The sequence below is a fragment of the Marmota monax genome, unplaced genomic scaffold, assembly GCF_021218885.2.
Source record: "Marmota monax isolate L192 unplaced genomic scaffold, Marmota_monax_Labrador192_F-V1.1 WCK01_AAM20220418_F8-fsc00118, whole genome shotgun sequence".
NCBI classification, from domain to species: Eukaryota; Metazoa; Chordata; class Mammalia; order Rodentia; family Sciuridae; genus Marmota; species Marmota monax.
Genome location: NW_026695231.1, coordinates 806004 through 821697, shown reverse-complemented (window position 1 = coordinate 821697; position 15694 = coordinate 806004). Strand labels below are relative to the sequence as shown.

Sequence of the window (15694 nt, the reverse complement as noted above, 5' to 3'; positions counted from 1 at the left end):
CCAAGTGTGAAATCGCCTAACAGAGGAAGCAAAGCTGTCATTTGACATCTGGGAGCGTGGAGATTGGGCTGCAGTGAAAAGCACTTTGGACTTCTTCAATTTACACACATATTCACCTATAAATTCTTGAATCTGAAAAGTATTCAAAGAGAAATATCAATGTAAATTTCCAGCATTTAAAATTAAAGGCTCCTAATGGGGTGGAAAATAAAAGTGAAGGGCATGCTGACAGAATATCACATCAACATGTTTAAGACTAGAATGGGAAACTTGAATGGCTATGTTAGCATAATAACTAATGTATAAGTAATCTTATTCACTTGAGTTAGACTGCATATTAAACTTTCAAATAGTCTTTTGTATCTTATACAGTTAATAGCATAAGTTCTATTTTCCAGCTGCTTATTTATGATGAGAGTCAAAACTGTTAAGAAAAAATACTGGTAGGAAAAGAAAAATTCACACTCTTGACATCTTATTTTTCATTTATACTTAAAATGCTATAACAAAAATTTATTCTACATTATCAAGTGATAAAACATATAAAATTCTTTGTCTAAAACTGTATGTTTTATGTACAAATAGAAGTAAAAACAGAGTAACTAAAAGGAAGCCCTTTGGAGAAGAATAACCAGTCTACCCCCATTTTTGTTCTATAATCTCTCTCAGTGAAAAGCAGAACCTATCTAAAAGTCTCTTCATAAGGTATCTTTATGGAAACTAGACAGTGTTATATTTATATTGTCATGCCAAACAATCTATTCCTACTTTGTGGACCATTTCTTTTGCTTTTTTCTTTCTGAACTCCATTCTGTGTGTCTGTGGTATAAAAAGAGCCCATTTACCTTGAATGATGTTTATTTAAAATAAAACCTTGCTAGAGAATCACCCTGGATAATCTAAGGATACAAAGTGAACCTAAAAGGAATGGTTTCTACTTTGAAAACAGGGCTGGGTTTGATCAGTGCATTCGTATTCTCAAGACCCTCGTGATGGGTCTGCAGCTGCAGCCATTTATGTGCTGGCTTTTTCACAGATGTAGACAAGAGAAAGCGCCATGGTTTTTGTCTTTTTGTTGCTGGATTTGTTTTCTTTAATATTAAAAAAAAGGGCAACTTAAAAAAAAGTTCTTAGGTTGTAGAAACATATGAATATTGAACTTCCTTGGAAGTATGCATTGTTAAAATGACTAGGACTTTTAAAAATCTAAGATCATAAAGTTGGCAGAAACTATTCTTAAATAACAGAAGGTGATCATTTGCATTTCAAAATTTATCTATCTTGCCTTCCCCCTCAATTAGACCAAAACATGTTGATTCACAGGTTTCTGTGTGTGTTTTTTCTGTTTTAAACTTATTTATAGAGCAGAATAATGGCCCCCCTGCTAGTTTGGCATTTGCTCAAGTTTCTGTCCATGTAAATCGAATCTGTTACTGGAAATTTTTCTCAAAATATAGAAGCACATCATCCACAAGATAAAAAAGACACACTGCTGATATTATAAAGTACAGGGCAGGTGGGTGATGTTTTTAGGACAAAAATATGATAAGGATTTCCAGGGGGGAAGAATGGTAAGGGCCCCATGCTGTTCAAACAAAGGTGAATCGTCCTCATCAGAATCTTGTGACAACTTCACTTTCAAACCAAACATGAGTGCTTAGCAGGCTTTAGAGTTACTTGCATAAAAACACCAAGGTTCGAGCTGGGGTAGGGAAAAGGGATATGGGAGGGAACCATTTCAACCCTGGTGTTTGTAAGGGTAGATCAAGAAGTCTAATAACTACTTACTGATTAGTGAGTTTTAAACACTGATGCACTAACATACTATCATTGTTTCCACCACCCTTTGAGAACAAGGAGGAATAACTACTTGTAGTTTTTATTAGTAGCTCTGCTATTCAGTTTCAAGAAAAACAGTAATTTATAAATTTTTGCTTCAATTCCCCCAGTACTGTAAGCAAATGGTTAGTAACATGTAGACTTAACTGAGTTCTTTAACTAAGTTTGAGATCTTCTAAATTAGAACATTAACATGACCTTTCTATTAAGACTATGACTGGTTTTGTTTCACCTTGCTGCTTTAGGTTAATAGGCCCAAGGACTGGAGAAACTTTCCATACTATTCATGCACACAGTAATACTAGAACACTTCTAGCACAACTAACAAAGCTTGAAGGCAAATCCCTTTATGTAAATAATTACAACAAAGCCTCTTTTTATACTAAAGGTTTGTTGTTGTTTTTCCCCAAATGCTAGTGAAGGACAACCTGAAAAAGGACAGCGAAGGGAAAAAAGAAAAAAAAAAAAAAAATCCATTAATGGTACACTGCCACCTGCTGGTGAACTATGAGAATGGTGATTTCTGAAAAAAGGCTTAAAAATTAGAATTCAGAAACTGATCTGTATTAAACAGAACACAAAATTGAAAGTATGTATCTGTTGATGAATGTATTATGGTTTTGTCCCACATATATTAATGCTCTCAGGATCCCAAGAAGTTATGGACATTAAAAAAACAGACTGTGCTTGAGACTAAAGAAAAATAATTTGCTTGAATGCTAAAATACCACCTTAAGGAGCCAGATATAAATATTATAATTATTAACAAATATACTTATGTATACTGAAACCTAAAATGTAATTTCTTATCAAATTAGAAAGTTGGGTGGTGTCTATAAAACTAACAATCAAGACAAACAACTGGTTTTTTGCCCTATTTTGTATTTTATCTAGACACAAGGTCTCACTGAATTGCTTAGCGCCTCACTTTTGCTGAGGCTGGCTTTGAACTTGAAATCCTAGGGTCTCAGTCTTCTGAGACCTGTGCCACCCCACCCAACCAGACAGGTAATTGTAATGAAGCGATTTCCTACTATGAAATTTTTGTTATTCCTTTTACTATATCACACCAATATGTTTTCAAAAATCAGAATCATGTTATCTATTTGAGGGAGAAAAAATTATAGTTTTGTTCTATTGTCTAGGAAAAAATAAAATCAGTCCTAATTTGGAAAAGAATGTGACAGTATTAGTTCCCAATAGTTATTTAAGGAAAGTTTAAGCATATATTCCTTATAGAATTAAAAACTTTGCTCTTCCTCTTCACTGTAATTCTTAACAATGAAGGTTGTAACTAAAAAATAGTAAATCTCTTTCAATTCAAATTATAATGATTTCCTGTGCAGCAGAGTTAAACAAGATAAGCATCAATACACTGGTAGGCTAGTAAGCATTAAATACTGTAATGACCAACAATCAAATAGATGATGTCAGCATAATCAGTTGAAACTCCTTTGGAAGTAGATGGAGGCTTCTTGGGGGCAGCGGAGGTTGGGGGGTAGGGGCACCAGGAGTGAAGAAACTGCAGTCATCCAAAGATAGTAAGTGCTAGGCAAAGCAAACAAACTCTGAATTCAAATATAGCCCATCCGCAATGATGAGAGAGGAAAAAGTAACTCAAACATAATTCATATGCATAACTTACCTAAAATTATCAATCAAGGACTTCAAACCCACAGAAATAAATCTCTTATTTTTAAAAATAAAGACAATACAATAAGGGCAGGAGAAACCTGTTGTGTCAACTGTTTGGCTAAATGGGCTATTTTAAATTTTGTTAAATATAGAAAGAATCTTAAAACTGCATTCTAAAATGCCAGGTCTACTCATCACTGAAATCACAATGCATTTTTTTAATCTTTATCTATTTATAGCCTTAGGAATTTGATCCTTTAGTCAGCTACCTCTAACATCTTAATAAAAATCATCCATGTAAAGAGGGTCAAGATATCTAAAGTTCCTTCTAAGCACTAGTTAAGTCATTTTAAGGAATTTATTTCAAGTTCTAAGGGATGTATAACCACTTTTTACAAGAAACACACACACACAAACACACACACACACACACACAAAACATACACCTATGGATTATACAATGGTTTTATTCCCCAAATTTTCCGTTTTAGAGGGTTAAAGAGATAACCAACCAATACGTATGTGAACTGCTAGTGAAAAATACAACTTTTACAAAGAAAGGAGAGCTGCCGGACCACTTTTTCAAGTGAGACATTTTAGGAGATGGCTCTAACCTGGGGCACAGTACATTCTCTCTATGGCATCGCTGTCACAGGAATCTTCAACCTCACTCCACCTGCTAAAATACGTTAGCTGAATGTGTCCTAAAAACAAAACGACAGGAGAAATCAAAACATTTTTCTCTTCCATTTTCTGCAGAAGTGAACTGTAATTACTCCTTTTGTAGCTAAAAACAGTATCATTAAGAATAATGGCATCATTAAGTACTAGAAGCTATTACTGGGGGTGAATTTGCTGCACTGATAATGAAGCTCTAGACAGGAAATGAAGATACTAATTACAAGATAAAACGCCTACTCAGTTAATTGGAAGCAACAGCGAATAAAAAGAAATGCATTTGCAAAAGTTCCTGACCTCTATCATTCAATAAGATGTTGTTTGGGTTCAAATCGCGGCACACAATTCCCTCTCTATGTAAAGCATCAAGGGCTACCACCATTTCAGCTGCCCATCTTTGAATGCAGCCCTCTGGGATGTAAAACCTGGAGTTCAGTGCTAATTTTTTATCAAGGTCCTCAAAAATCTGATGGATTTCCTTGTCTCCTTCTAGTGCTAACATACTTTCTCCCTTCCTCTCAGAGTCTCTCTGGAATAAACAAGTAGATTCCTCTTTAGCCAAATCATCAGCTTGATCTGTAAACAGCAATACTTCCTCTGTTTTTAAAGTGTCTGTGTTTGCATTGTATTCATTAGCACCTGAGAGGGGATTAGAGATACAGAATAAGCTTTCTTCTGTGGTGTTTGCAGTTAATGCCAACTCCGCCACTCGAAGTCCTTGCAACTCAGCATCTGAGCTGGGTAACAAAGGCAGGTCCCCTGAACTACTACGATCAACAGCTGCTACAAATAACACCCCAAGATCCTCCTGCGCATAGTGTGTCTCGGTTATACTACAGGGCTTGGGCCTAGAGTGATCACTCAGTCCCTCTGTGCCTTTTTCTTCAGGGGCCTGGCACTGTTCAGTACTAAGCCTGAGGCACAACACATCCGGGGCTTCCAACAGTTTGCTTTCTACCATGCCCACATTAGTCTGTGTAAACTTAGTAGGTCCCGTTCCAGCAGCTTCTTTTGTTGGCTCCAGTTCACCAGGGAGATTTACAAGAAGATCGGGTCTTCCTTCATCAGTACCACTGACATCATCAAAAGCAGCATCCTTAAAGGAAATAACTGGGACTGAGTCATCTGAGCCCCTGCTAATGGTGTCCTGAGCTTTGAACTCTACCTTGTTCTCAATGGAATTAAAACTCTTAGAAGTGCTGTCCCCATCTGGAAGAGTAAAGAATGGTTTCAAAGGTTCTGATTTTAGACTACACAGTTTTTCTCCAAAATCAAGTCCCAGGAGTTCACTTGTGCTATCCTTACTGTCTATCCTAAAGAACTCCATGGGGCTATTTTTTGATCTACTGAGGGAATCAGAGGTTCTTGGAGAACAAACTGCTTCTGGGTCCTCATCTCCAGGGAAGAACTTCAGGTCGTGGGCTCTCAGCTGAGTGCTAGGGCTGTCACTCTCAGCAGCAAGATGTGCTGGAAAGCTCCTACTGGCTTTGGTATCAATGTCATTCCCTTCAGTCTTCATGAGAGGCTCCTCGTTCAAAGACCCTGGTTCAATCTTTTCTTGCCCATATTCATTGCATAATGTTAAATAACTAGTAGTGCATTCTTCTTCTGAACTTGAGCCGGAATCTGACCATTTTGGAGAGCTGTCTTGGCCTTCATCTTCCTGGTTGCTATCATCTTGAGAACTTGGAGTAAGACTAGTCTTCAGAGGCAGAACTTTAAGTGTGCTTCCCCCATCACTTCCTCTGGATTCAAAGCTGCCACTGTCCTGAGGACTACAAGTTGGCTGCTGCCGGTGAACTTCAGTAAGTGTGGACTTTTTCACTTCCTTAATGTCAAAGCTTTCTTCAGGACTTCTGTTTAGAAATTTACTGATATATGACCAGAGTTTGCCACCTGTGAATAAGTACAACCAAAAAAACAATAAGATCCTTAAACTAATATTTAAGCAACTTGAAAAAAAATATTCTAATAATCATCAAAACCAAGTCAACAATACTCATTAATGTCAAATGTGTTATAAAACAGGCATATTTAATAAAATTTGAGGATACATTTCAATTTTATTATTGCTAACTGATGAATATGGTTTCAAGTATTTCTCCCGATATCAATTACTTTCAAAAATGACAACCTATTTCTTTCTTTTGAAGGGAAATTAGTTATAGCAAAGACTAATATGAAATCTCACAGCTAAAATCTTGCTTTAAGTTAACTCTTATTTAGTCTGGTCTGGTTATGTAATAAGTAAGTGGTCAAGAAATACATAAGTACTATATGAACTTGTATACCACAATGAGGGAAAAATAATCAACAATATTGTTCCATTCTGAAAATGCCCAGTCCAAGTCAGGCACAGTGGCGCACACCAGTAATCCCGGCAGCTTGGGAGACTGAAGCAGGAAGATTGTGGGTTCAAAGCCAGCCTCAGCAACTTAATGAGACCTAAGCAACTTAGAGAGACTGTCTCTAAATAAAATATTTTTTTTAAAAGCTTGGGGATGTGGCTCAGTGGTTAAGCACCCTTAGGTTAAAACCCTTGTACCAAAAAAAAAAAAAAAAAAGCCAAAAATTGAAGGAGAAATTTGTCAGCTGTTAATGTAATTTGTTTTTAAATGACATTATTTTTTCCCATCTTATGCTCCCTGATACATGTTCATATGTTGTATAAGCTCAAGTAAAGCCATTGAGAAAGATTAATTGAGCAGCAATTAATGAGGTAAGTTATTATAATTATGATTCTATATTCTGATTTATATCTATAAAACTAAACTCACTTAAAACACTTTTGCAGAAATCAAATAAACATAAAATAATCCAGCTTTTTACCAATAATATTTGTTATGTAGTTACTTTACCATTTTTTTGTTTTATTTTAACCATTAAAAATTCAAAATCAGAGATTTTCTGCTAATTAGAATCTTTATATAAAAACTATAGTATCAAAACCCCACAAATGCACTGATTAAAAATAATAGTAAAAGAAAGAATGATATTAAATTTGATCCAGAAATCTCAAAAGCAGTACATAGGGAGGCATACTTTGGAAAGATAGATATAACTGGCTCAGAACATTTTTAATGTCACTATTAAGCAACATATATCAAATGTAGCTAAATCTTAAAGAAAAGTAACCATTGACAATAAATGGCATGAATATATCAGCAGTTGCATCCAAAAATTTTGCATTTTACATTTCATTTCTAGAAATTCCATAAATACCCAAAGTACTGTGCCTACCACAGAATAAATGATCAGTAAAGGGTAAGTGTCATAATATCAATCCTAGGATCATCATGCATCTCTTTCTACCAATGATCCAGTTAACAGTCTTCCTTATTTTAATAACAGTGATGTAACTTTTCTGTCTCATTTTTTCTTAGCTGAAGCTTTCTGTCCTTTTTGGAGTGTATTCAATGTTTCCATATGGTTTTCAAACTCACACTCACAAAGGAGCTATGCATCAATTCCAGTCTGAAGTCTTTTGACAACAATAACCACATTCTTTTGAGCACACTTACCTATACTGTGGCACCCAAACAATAATGCCTACCCCTGAAGCTGAGATCCTTATGCAATCCAAATAAAATGACACTGTGATTTTTGATTCTCCAAGATGATGATTCCTTTGAGGGAAAGATCAAGTCTTTTTCACCTTTCTATGCCTACTGTCTATACAGTATGCAGGACATGGAGGGCACTCAGCCAATACTTGTTCAGTCAGTCAATAACACAGCATGAGATGTGCCATCACCACGTACAAGTTTCGGTATCAGCAAGAAACACAACCTGAAAAAGTTCTAGGAAGTTTCCTTCACTCTTAGGCCAATGAATCTAAAATTCAATGTACTTAAATTCTTTATTTTTGTCCCCCAAATCACATCTTTCTGTCTTCCGAATCATTATAGCACAAAAGTTTCAGACCAAACTTGAATTATTTTCTTTTCTTTGCTCCTCCTACATTTGACACGTCTCCAGGTCCTATGAGTTCTACGTACTGTGTTTCTCCCAGGCATCTCCTTCTTTTCATTCCTTTGGTTATTCTGTGCTTCTGGGTATAATGCTATAGGCACAACTAGACTATAAAATCCCTACTATATCACTCTATCATACTAATTGTTGTCTAGTTAAACTTCCATTTTAGCCCAGATCTTATCATGCCATTTCTCCATTTAAGAACTCAAATCCCTCTACATATTGAACCATATCCAGGCATTTGAACCCCTGGGTAATACAATACCAATTCATAATTGGGTCCTCTTCCCCTATTCATTACAGAATTCACTTGAATTGGACATCCCCACATAAACCCAGGCTGGGCTTTTTCCTCATTCTATACTTACCACTTAAAATTTTTTCCTACTAGTTTCCTTGTAATATCTGCTTGTCAAAATCCTACCCATTCTTGAAAGTGCTTCAGAATCTGTTCTTTTTACCAATTTCTTTGTATCCCTTTACCGGAAATAATTCATATCTTCTCTGAATCCTCTACATCATCTGGTCCCTCATATGACATTTACAACATTGTACTTCAAATTAATGTTACCTTTATGCTTTTATTATTTCCTTTACCAGATTGCAAGATCTTAATAAATGCAGAGGAGTCTACCTAGCACTAGTGAGTTAATAAATAAATATTTATTAAACTGAGTAATAACAAGTGGTATCTTCACAATTTTTAAAAATCCTTTCAAAGAAAAAGGTGTACAAGTACTAATAATGTCATTTTAGAAGACACCACATTTTCTTCCTAGTTTAAAACTAATAGAGAGCTTTACTACAAAACTTCTCAAAAAATACAGAAAAGAATAGGAAAATAGAAAAGACAAAAATTTAAATTATCTGTAATCCCACCACCTAATGATAAACACTATTAAGTCATCACTATACTTACTTTCACATTTTTTAGTCATAAATAACATCATAAACATTTCCTAATTTTCATGAGAAAATGAGCTTGAATGGCTATATAGCATATCCATGCAACAGATGTTGTGATATAGTTAAATGTTCTTCTGTTGTACATTTAAGTTGTTTTCAGTTTTTTTTTACTATAAGAATTACAATAATAAATATTATTACATACAAATACTTGCATTCTTTGATTATTTCATCAGGACAGAATCCCAGAAATGAAAATACTGAATCAAGAAGCATGTTAATGTTTTTGGTACGTGTTGCTAAATCGCTCTACCTTCTGGTAAGTAATGTGCACAGCGCCATCCTGATGGCCAAACTTGCCCATATCAGATAGTACCAAGTTTGGGTTGAGAATTTGGCTCACTGGTAGAGCACCTGCCTGGTATGCATGAGGCTCTGGGTTTGATCCACAGATTTAAAAAAAAAAAAATTTAGAAAGTTTATCCATTTGATAAATCAAGTATGGTATCCTATTTAATTTCCATTGTTCTTATTATTAGATAAAATTTTAAATATGATTGTCAGTGTTTTCTTTATGGAATCTGTTTCCAGACTAAACAAGCACTTTAACAACAATTATAAAAACTGTTATTTTTAAAGGGACAAAACTGTTTTAGTTCTTTCCCACTCTCTGATGGGTGCTCACTTAAATTTATTGTTCCTAATGCTTAATATTGAGCTACAGAAACAACATTTGATCAAATCACATCCTTTTTTCAATTATGAAAAATATAAAATCACATCACCTACAAGAAAACATGATTCTAACTAAAGTTTCTCACCCACAAAATCTGCTTGGGTTTTCACTTTCTGCAGAGTTGAGATCAGGCCCAATATAAAAACTTGTACAAATATCACTATTAATATTATTATTATTATTATTATTATTACATTAAACAACTTTTAAAAACCATGTTATTGCTAAATCACAAAATATAAATAGAAAACAGTTAAAATATTAATAATTTTAACACTTTAAGAATATGTAAATGATATTTTTCTTTTTTTTTAAAAAAAGAGCACAAATTCATCTTATTTATTTTCCATTAGTTTAAATCTTTGGGGGATACAGTATCAGACGGATTCTGTATCCAATGGCCTTAGCAGGAAGGTTGCTTCAGAATGTGATCTGAACCATGCCACTATTTCTGTGGCACAAGTTACCTTTCCCCAGATTACTCCTATTTTGTTTGGTCTGCCACCAGGAGCCACTGTGTTGTTTTTTGCTTTGTACACATAAGCACATCTTTTGCCCAAGTAGAACTTGGTTTCATCTCTGGCATAAACACCTTAAATTTTTAGAAGAGCTGTGTGCTCCCTTTGGTTCCGAAGACCCTGCTTATAGCCAGCAAAAATGGCTTTGCACCACAGCCTTCCAGACATATATGCCTTTTAAAGTCCTGTTGCCAGCAGGCCTCCAAAGGCATTTTTCTAGGCCCTTTTGAAACAAAGTTGCAATTACTGAAGCATCTTAAGCTATAAAGGTAGTAATTCATAAGGTTTAACTAAAATTATTTCCTTGCCTCTCATCACATTTTAATTTATTATCTTTCTACAAGATTGCGCAATAAATGTATTAATCTGCTTGACCAGAATTAGAACTTAAAGTTAATATGGATGATCAAATATTGTTATAGCAATGATAAAAATCATCTTTTGACTCAGAAATTCCATTTCAGAACATCTGTTCTACAAATAATTTTTAAGAACAGACAAAATAAGACTGCACAAAGATATACATGTACAAGTACTGGGAACAGTTTTTAAAAAACAATTAAGAAGGACATAGATAAATTATGGTAAATCTGCACAATCATTTTATATCTACTCAAAAATATCACAGCAATATTTGCAAATACAAGATGTTTACCAAGTACTGAGTACAAGTCTACGTATTTTGCGTTTATCAACCATTTAACTTTCACATCAACCCTATAAAATGGTAGCCAACTATTATTGTTCCTGTTTTGCGGATGAAGAAATTGAGACACAGAAAAGTTAGGGCCCAAGGTTGCACAACTAGTAATAACAAATCAACATTTGTGTTCATATAGCCTGGTGCTGAAATCCTTTTTAAACACTACACAACCCTGGCTTTCTTAATATAAACCTACTTGAACTCACAGGGAAAGGGTCCAAGGTACATTGCAAAGATGGGGTTGGGGAAAAGCAAGATAAAGACACAATATAATCATCTGTATTTTTAAAAATCAGATAAGTGAGGAGTATATGTTTATACATAGAAAATTTTTGGAAGCTGCATAATAAACTGTCAATAGTGTCTATTTCTGGGGAATAGGTAATTTTTACTTTTATATGCTTCTATATAGTTTTAATTTATTTGCTTATAGATTAGTTTTATACATTTTTTTAAAAACCTAGCTAAAAAAGGAGAATCATCTTACCACTTTGGTCCCTTGCGGAGAAATTCTTTCCCACTACTATTTGGTATGTCAACACTCCAGGGCTTTTACAATCTTTGTTTTTCAGCCTGGCCTTTCATCTTTTTTCCAACAGGTTCAACACTCTATGGTTACACAGAGCATCACCTACACACCAAGCATTCTGCTGTAAGGATATGTGAGGAATATTATATAATCCTGATTTTAGGAACTTACATACCTTTCTTCTTCAAGTAGAGTTAAGAGGTTAATTTGAAAGAATAAACATTTTAAACCTTTCCCCCAAAATCTTGTCTGTTATATCCCACTTCCTTCTCAATACCACCTGAATAATAATAATCTACAGAACTGAATCTTGCATTTTTTCCTTCTAAATCTATTCTTTCCATAGCTTAGTAAATGGAAAGTCCAATCTTTCAATTACTTGAGCAAAAAACCTTAAGAGTTATGTAAGGCAGAATCACACCAGTTCTACCTTCAAATATAGTCAGACTCCAGTAACAATCCCACCATCACCATTACTAACTATGAATATGGTTATAAGTATGCCTCCCAAAGGTTCAGGTGTTGGAAGTGTGGTCCCCAGTGTGGCAATGTTAATAAGTAGTAAGACCTTGAAGAGTAGAACCTAGTGGGAGGTCCTGAAGTCACTAAAACCAAAGTCCCTCTCTGGATTCCTGTCTCACCACATTATCTCTTGTTTTCATACACACTCCTACTACTGTAATACCATGCACCATGAGGACCTTACCAGAACCAAACAGATTCTCACACCATGGCCTTGAACCTCCAGAACTACAAGGTAAATAAACCTCACTTATTTATATAATACTCAGCCCAGGATATTTTGTTATAATAACAGAAAATGAACTAATACAAAAACCTGTCAAATCTGCCATGATTTTCATTTGAATTGCTGTAACAACCTCCAAGTTGTTCTCTCTGATTTTGCCTTTGCCCTCCTATCTTCTGTTTTCCACAAAACAGTCAGAATGATTTCTACATTGTCACTCCTCTTTGCTCAGTATCCCCCAATGACTTCCTAACTCATTCAGAGTAACAGTCAAGTTCTTAAAGTGGCCTATGAGACCATACAGAATCTGCCTGTCCTATTACTCGCTCCTCTAAACTCAGTCCCATCTCTTCCCATTCTCTCTAGCCACACTCGTCCTGCTACTTCTTACACACCAAGCACACTCTTCTGAGCTTATGCACTCTTTTCTCTCTTGCCAAGACATTTTCCCTCACATATTCACATTGCTCCTCCTCACTTCCTTCAGGTCTCAGGTCAAATGTGCCTTTCTCAATCAAGTGACCACCCTATATAAAACAGCACTGCTCTGACAAGTCCCTTCCCTCCTTTTCTTGATTTTCTCCTTAGTATTTATCTCCAGCTGACACACATTCATTTACATACTTGTTGTCTGTCTGTTCCACCTCTACACAATGGAAGCTCCATACAGGCAGAGTCTTTGTTTTAGTCATTGTCGCACTAGAACTTCACCTGGGCTCCAGTAAGCACTCAATACATTTCCAACTGAATGAATTAAAAACAGAAAAGAAAATGAATCCAAGAGACTCAAATAAATTATAGACAGTTCTGTAAGTAGTAGGAGGTTAAAGCTACAAATCATAAATATTCAAGCATTGGTAACATGGAGAAAACTGTTCAAGATTAACTTTTTCAGTAATAACTATTTATACATATGAGAGTGACTTTTTTTATAATCTTCACACAAAATACCTCAGAAAATAACCACTGAGACATCATCCAGTTTACTCCCTTGCTCAAGCCAAATCTGAGAAATTACTATAGACTCTTCTCTCCCTACTCCCAAATCCATAACAGCTCCCTCTGACGCTACCCTTAGGACATCACCACTGGCAAGCCGGCAGGCCATGCCCTCAGCCTCTTTCACCCAGACTCCTACATTAACCTTTTCACATCTCAATTCTTGGCTTTCTAAGACTCTTTCCCCAAACAACAACCAGAGTGGCCTTTTTAAAATGCAAACCAGATCTTACCACTGCTCAACATGTCTAGTGGTTCCCAATGCACTTGAAGAAAAAACGAAGTCCTTACCCTGCCCCACAAGCTCCTGCCGCCTTCTCCAGTGCCCTCCTGTACCAGTGCTGTGCTCACTTACTGATTCGAATCAAATGGCCTCCTTTCTTGGTTATCAAACATCCTGAGTTTGCTTTTACACTGGTCCCTGTACCTAGACCTAATGTTCAAAGGATGGTTTCTCTTGCCATTCAGAACTCCTCTTAAATGTCACCTTCTTAGAGAATCTCCTTGATTACTTAATAGAAAGAAACCTCAGTTGTTCTCGGTTAGATCTCCCTGTGTTAAAGATCAGATTCATGCCATTAATCTACTGCTTTTTGTTTTTCTGCTTGTCCTCCACAACAAGAATTTAAGATTAACAAGGGCAGGTTCTTTTCCTATCTTTTTCACCTAAAAAGAGCCAACTACACAGTACATGCTCAATGAATTGGTTGAGTAGCAAATGAATTGAGAATTCCTAGTTGTACCACAATTTACTATTTTTTGTATTCTAAACCCTTCTTAAACAATAGATACCTAAAAGAAACAATCAAAACATATGCTGCTTCCAAGTTTAAATAATTCAAGCCACATTGTATAATCATATGCCCATCCAAAGTCAGGTATGGTCAACAGTAAGGAGAAAGAGACTTAGTAAAGATTATTTATAACAGCAGAAAACTTGAAGGTCCTATGTCTATGACTTTAAGACATTATAAAATTATAAAGTAAAATCAGTTTTAGCTCTAAGAGGTATAAGGGAAGGTAGAAGATGGCAGAAGAAAAACTAACATATGATTTGGAGAAGGAAGAAGAAGAAGAGGAAGATACAGTTACAAATAACAGAGGTAAGCTAGGATTGAAAATGTACCACAGATAATCTCCAACATGAATAATCCACACTGGGTAATAGAATATTGACTATAATTACATTCATCCTACTGACCTTGTTCTAAATTATTATGGATTATTACTACGCAAGTTATTTTGTTCCACACCAGAGGTGGCTGTATTTCGCTATCAGATGACATGACCTCTAATTCAATAATGTCTGTAATGCACTGGTATCCTCAGATAAAAGCTGTCTATAATGTCTGAACAAAGGTGAATTAGTTATCCAATTCACACACGCAATTAACTCTCTTAATACCTGTGAGACCATGGAGCCCCTTCTGAATTTCCTATTAAATACTGCATATGGAGGTCTTCCCTCCATCTGTAGTTATCTTGTGCTGTACTTCATAATAAACAATATTAATAGTTTATTGCCCCCATCAAAAATCTTGCATCAGTTATCATAAGAGACCTCATTCCAGATGCAATGACTCCTTTTCCTCAGAAAATTATTAAATTTGGATGTTATGCCAATTAGTAAAGCACAATAGTTCTTTATTCTCAGTAATATACAAATAATAATGTCTCTATGAAATATAAAAAATAATTAATTTTTTACTGTTTTTAAAAATATCTCTTAAAAACACCAAAAGATCATTTATATGAAATGCATTTATATTTATATGCTGTATTAAGTCATTCTTAGTAAAAGACTATTTAAATTCAGGTGTTCACAGGCAAAACCAAATCAAAACATAATATTTTTTGCCACCTGTTCCCTCCACTAATAGCTAAAATTTCATAAACAGTTTGAAGGCAGAGCCCCATGCTTCTGCTTTGTATACATATGTGATGCCAATGGCTGTATTCATAAAAACTCAGATCAGAATAACAAGGTAATGTCAAATGTTAAGCAAACACCCTGGCCTTCTATAAAAAGGAGGTAATTAATTAATTCTTCAGGGGATGCTTTTCATTTTAGTCGTCTAACATAAATGTATCTTTTTAGCAGAGAAAAGAGAACCAAATAAAATCCCTAAAATAATGTCTAGCTCTCTTAACGTGCATTCACATTAAAGTTCTAATTATATTAGATAAATTCTATGAGAAACTAGGAAAGAAAGTATGCCTAAGAATGAATGGTACTGTATATAGTTCAAAAGAAATCTGCTGTGCACCCAAGTTTTCATTTTCCTTCCCATCTCTAAGAGGAAAGGCAGAGCAGAGGAATGAGCAAACAGCTTCTTGTATGTGTTTCACTTAAGAAAGATGTTATGGAAACTAGAAAGCTAAACAGGTGATGTTCTTCACTACATAAACAATCTAACTGCAAACCAAC

The 15694-nt window shown here is 35.2% G+C and overlaps 1 protein-coding gene and 1 pseudogene across 6 annotated transcripts in view; both read right to left on the bottom strand.

Moving 5' to 3' along the window:
- Nucleotides 1-15694, bottom strand: part of Rps6kc1 (ribosomal protein S6 kinase C1) — a 218478-nt gene that overhangs the window by 26186 nt on the left and 176598 nt on the right. For 5 of the 6 annotated variants that reach the window (XM_046438431.1, XM_046438433.1, XM_046438434.2 and 2 more), the window contains 2 exons: nt 4450-6048; nt 4089-4178 (listed from right to left, as the gene is read on the bottom strand). In XM_046438431.1, coding sequence (XP_046294387.1) covers nt 4089-4178; nt 4450-6048 — 1689 coding nt within the window. The remainder of the gene's footprint in view (nt 1-4088; nt 4179-4449; nt 6049-15694) is intronic. The other variant, XM_046438432.1, reaches the window with a different exon arrangement.
- Nucleotides 6072-15688, bottom strand: LOC131423945 (large ribosomal subunit protein eL33-like; annotated as a pseudogene).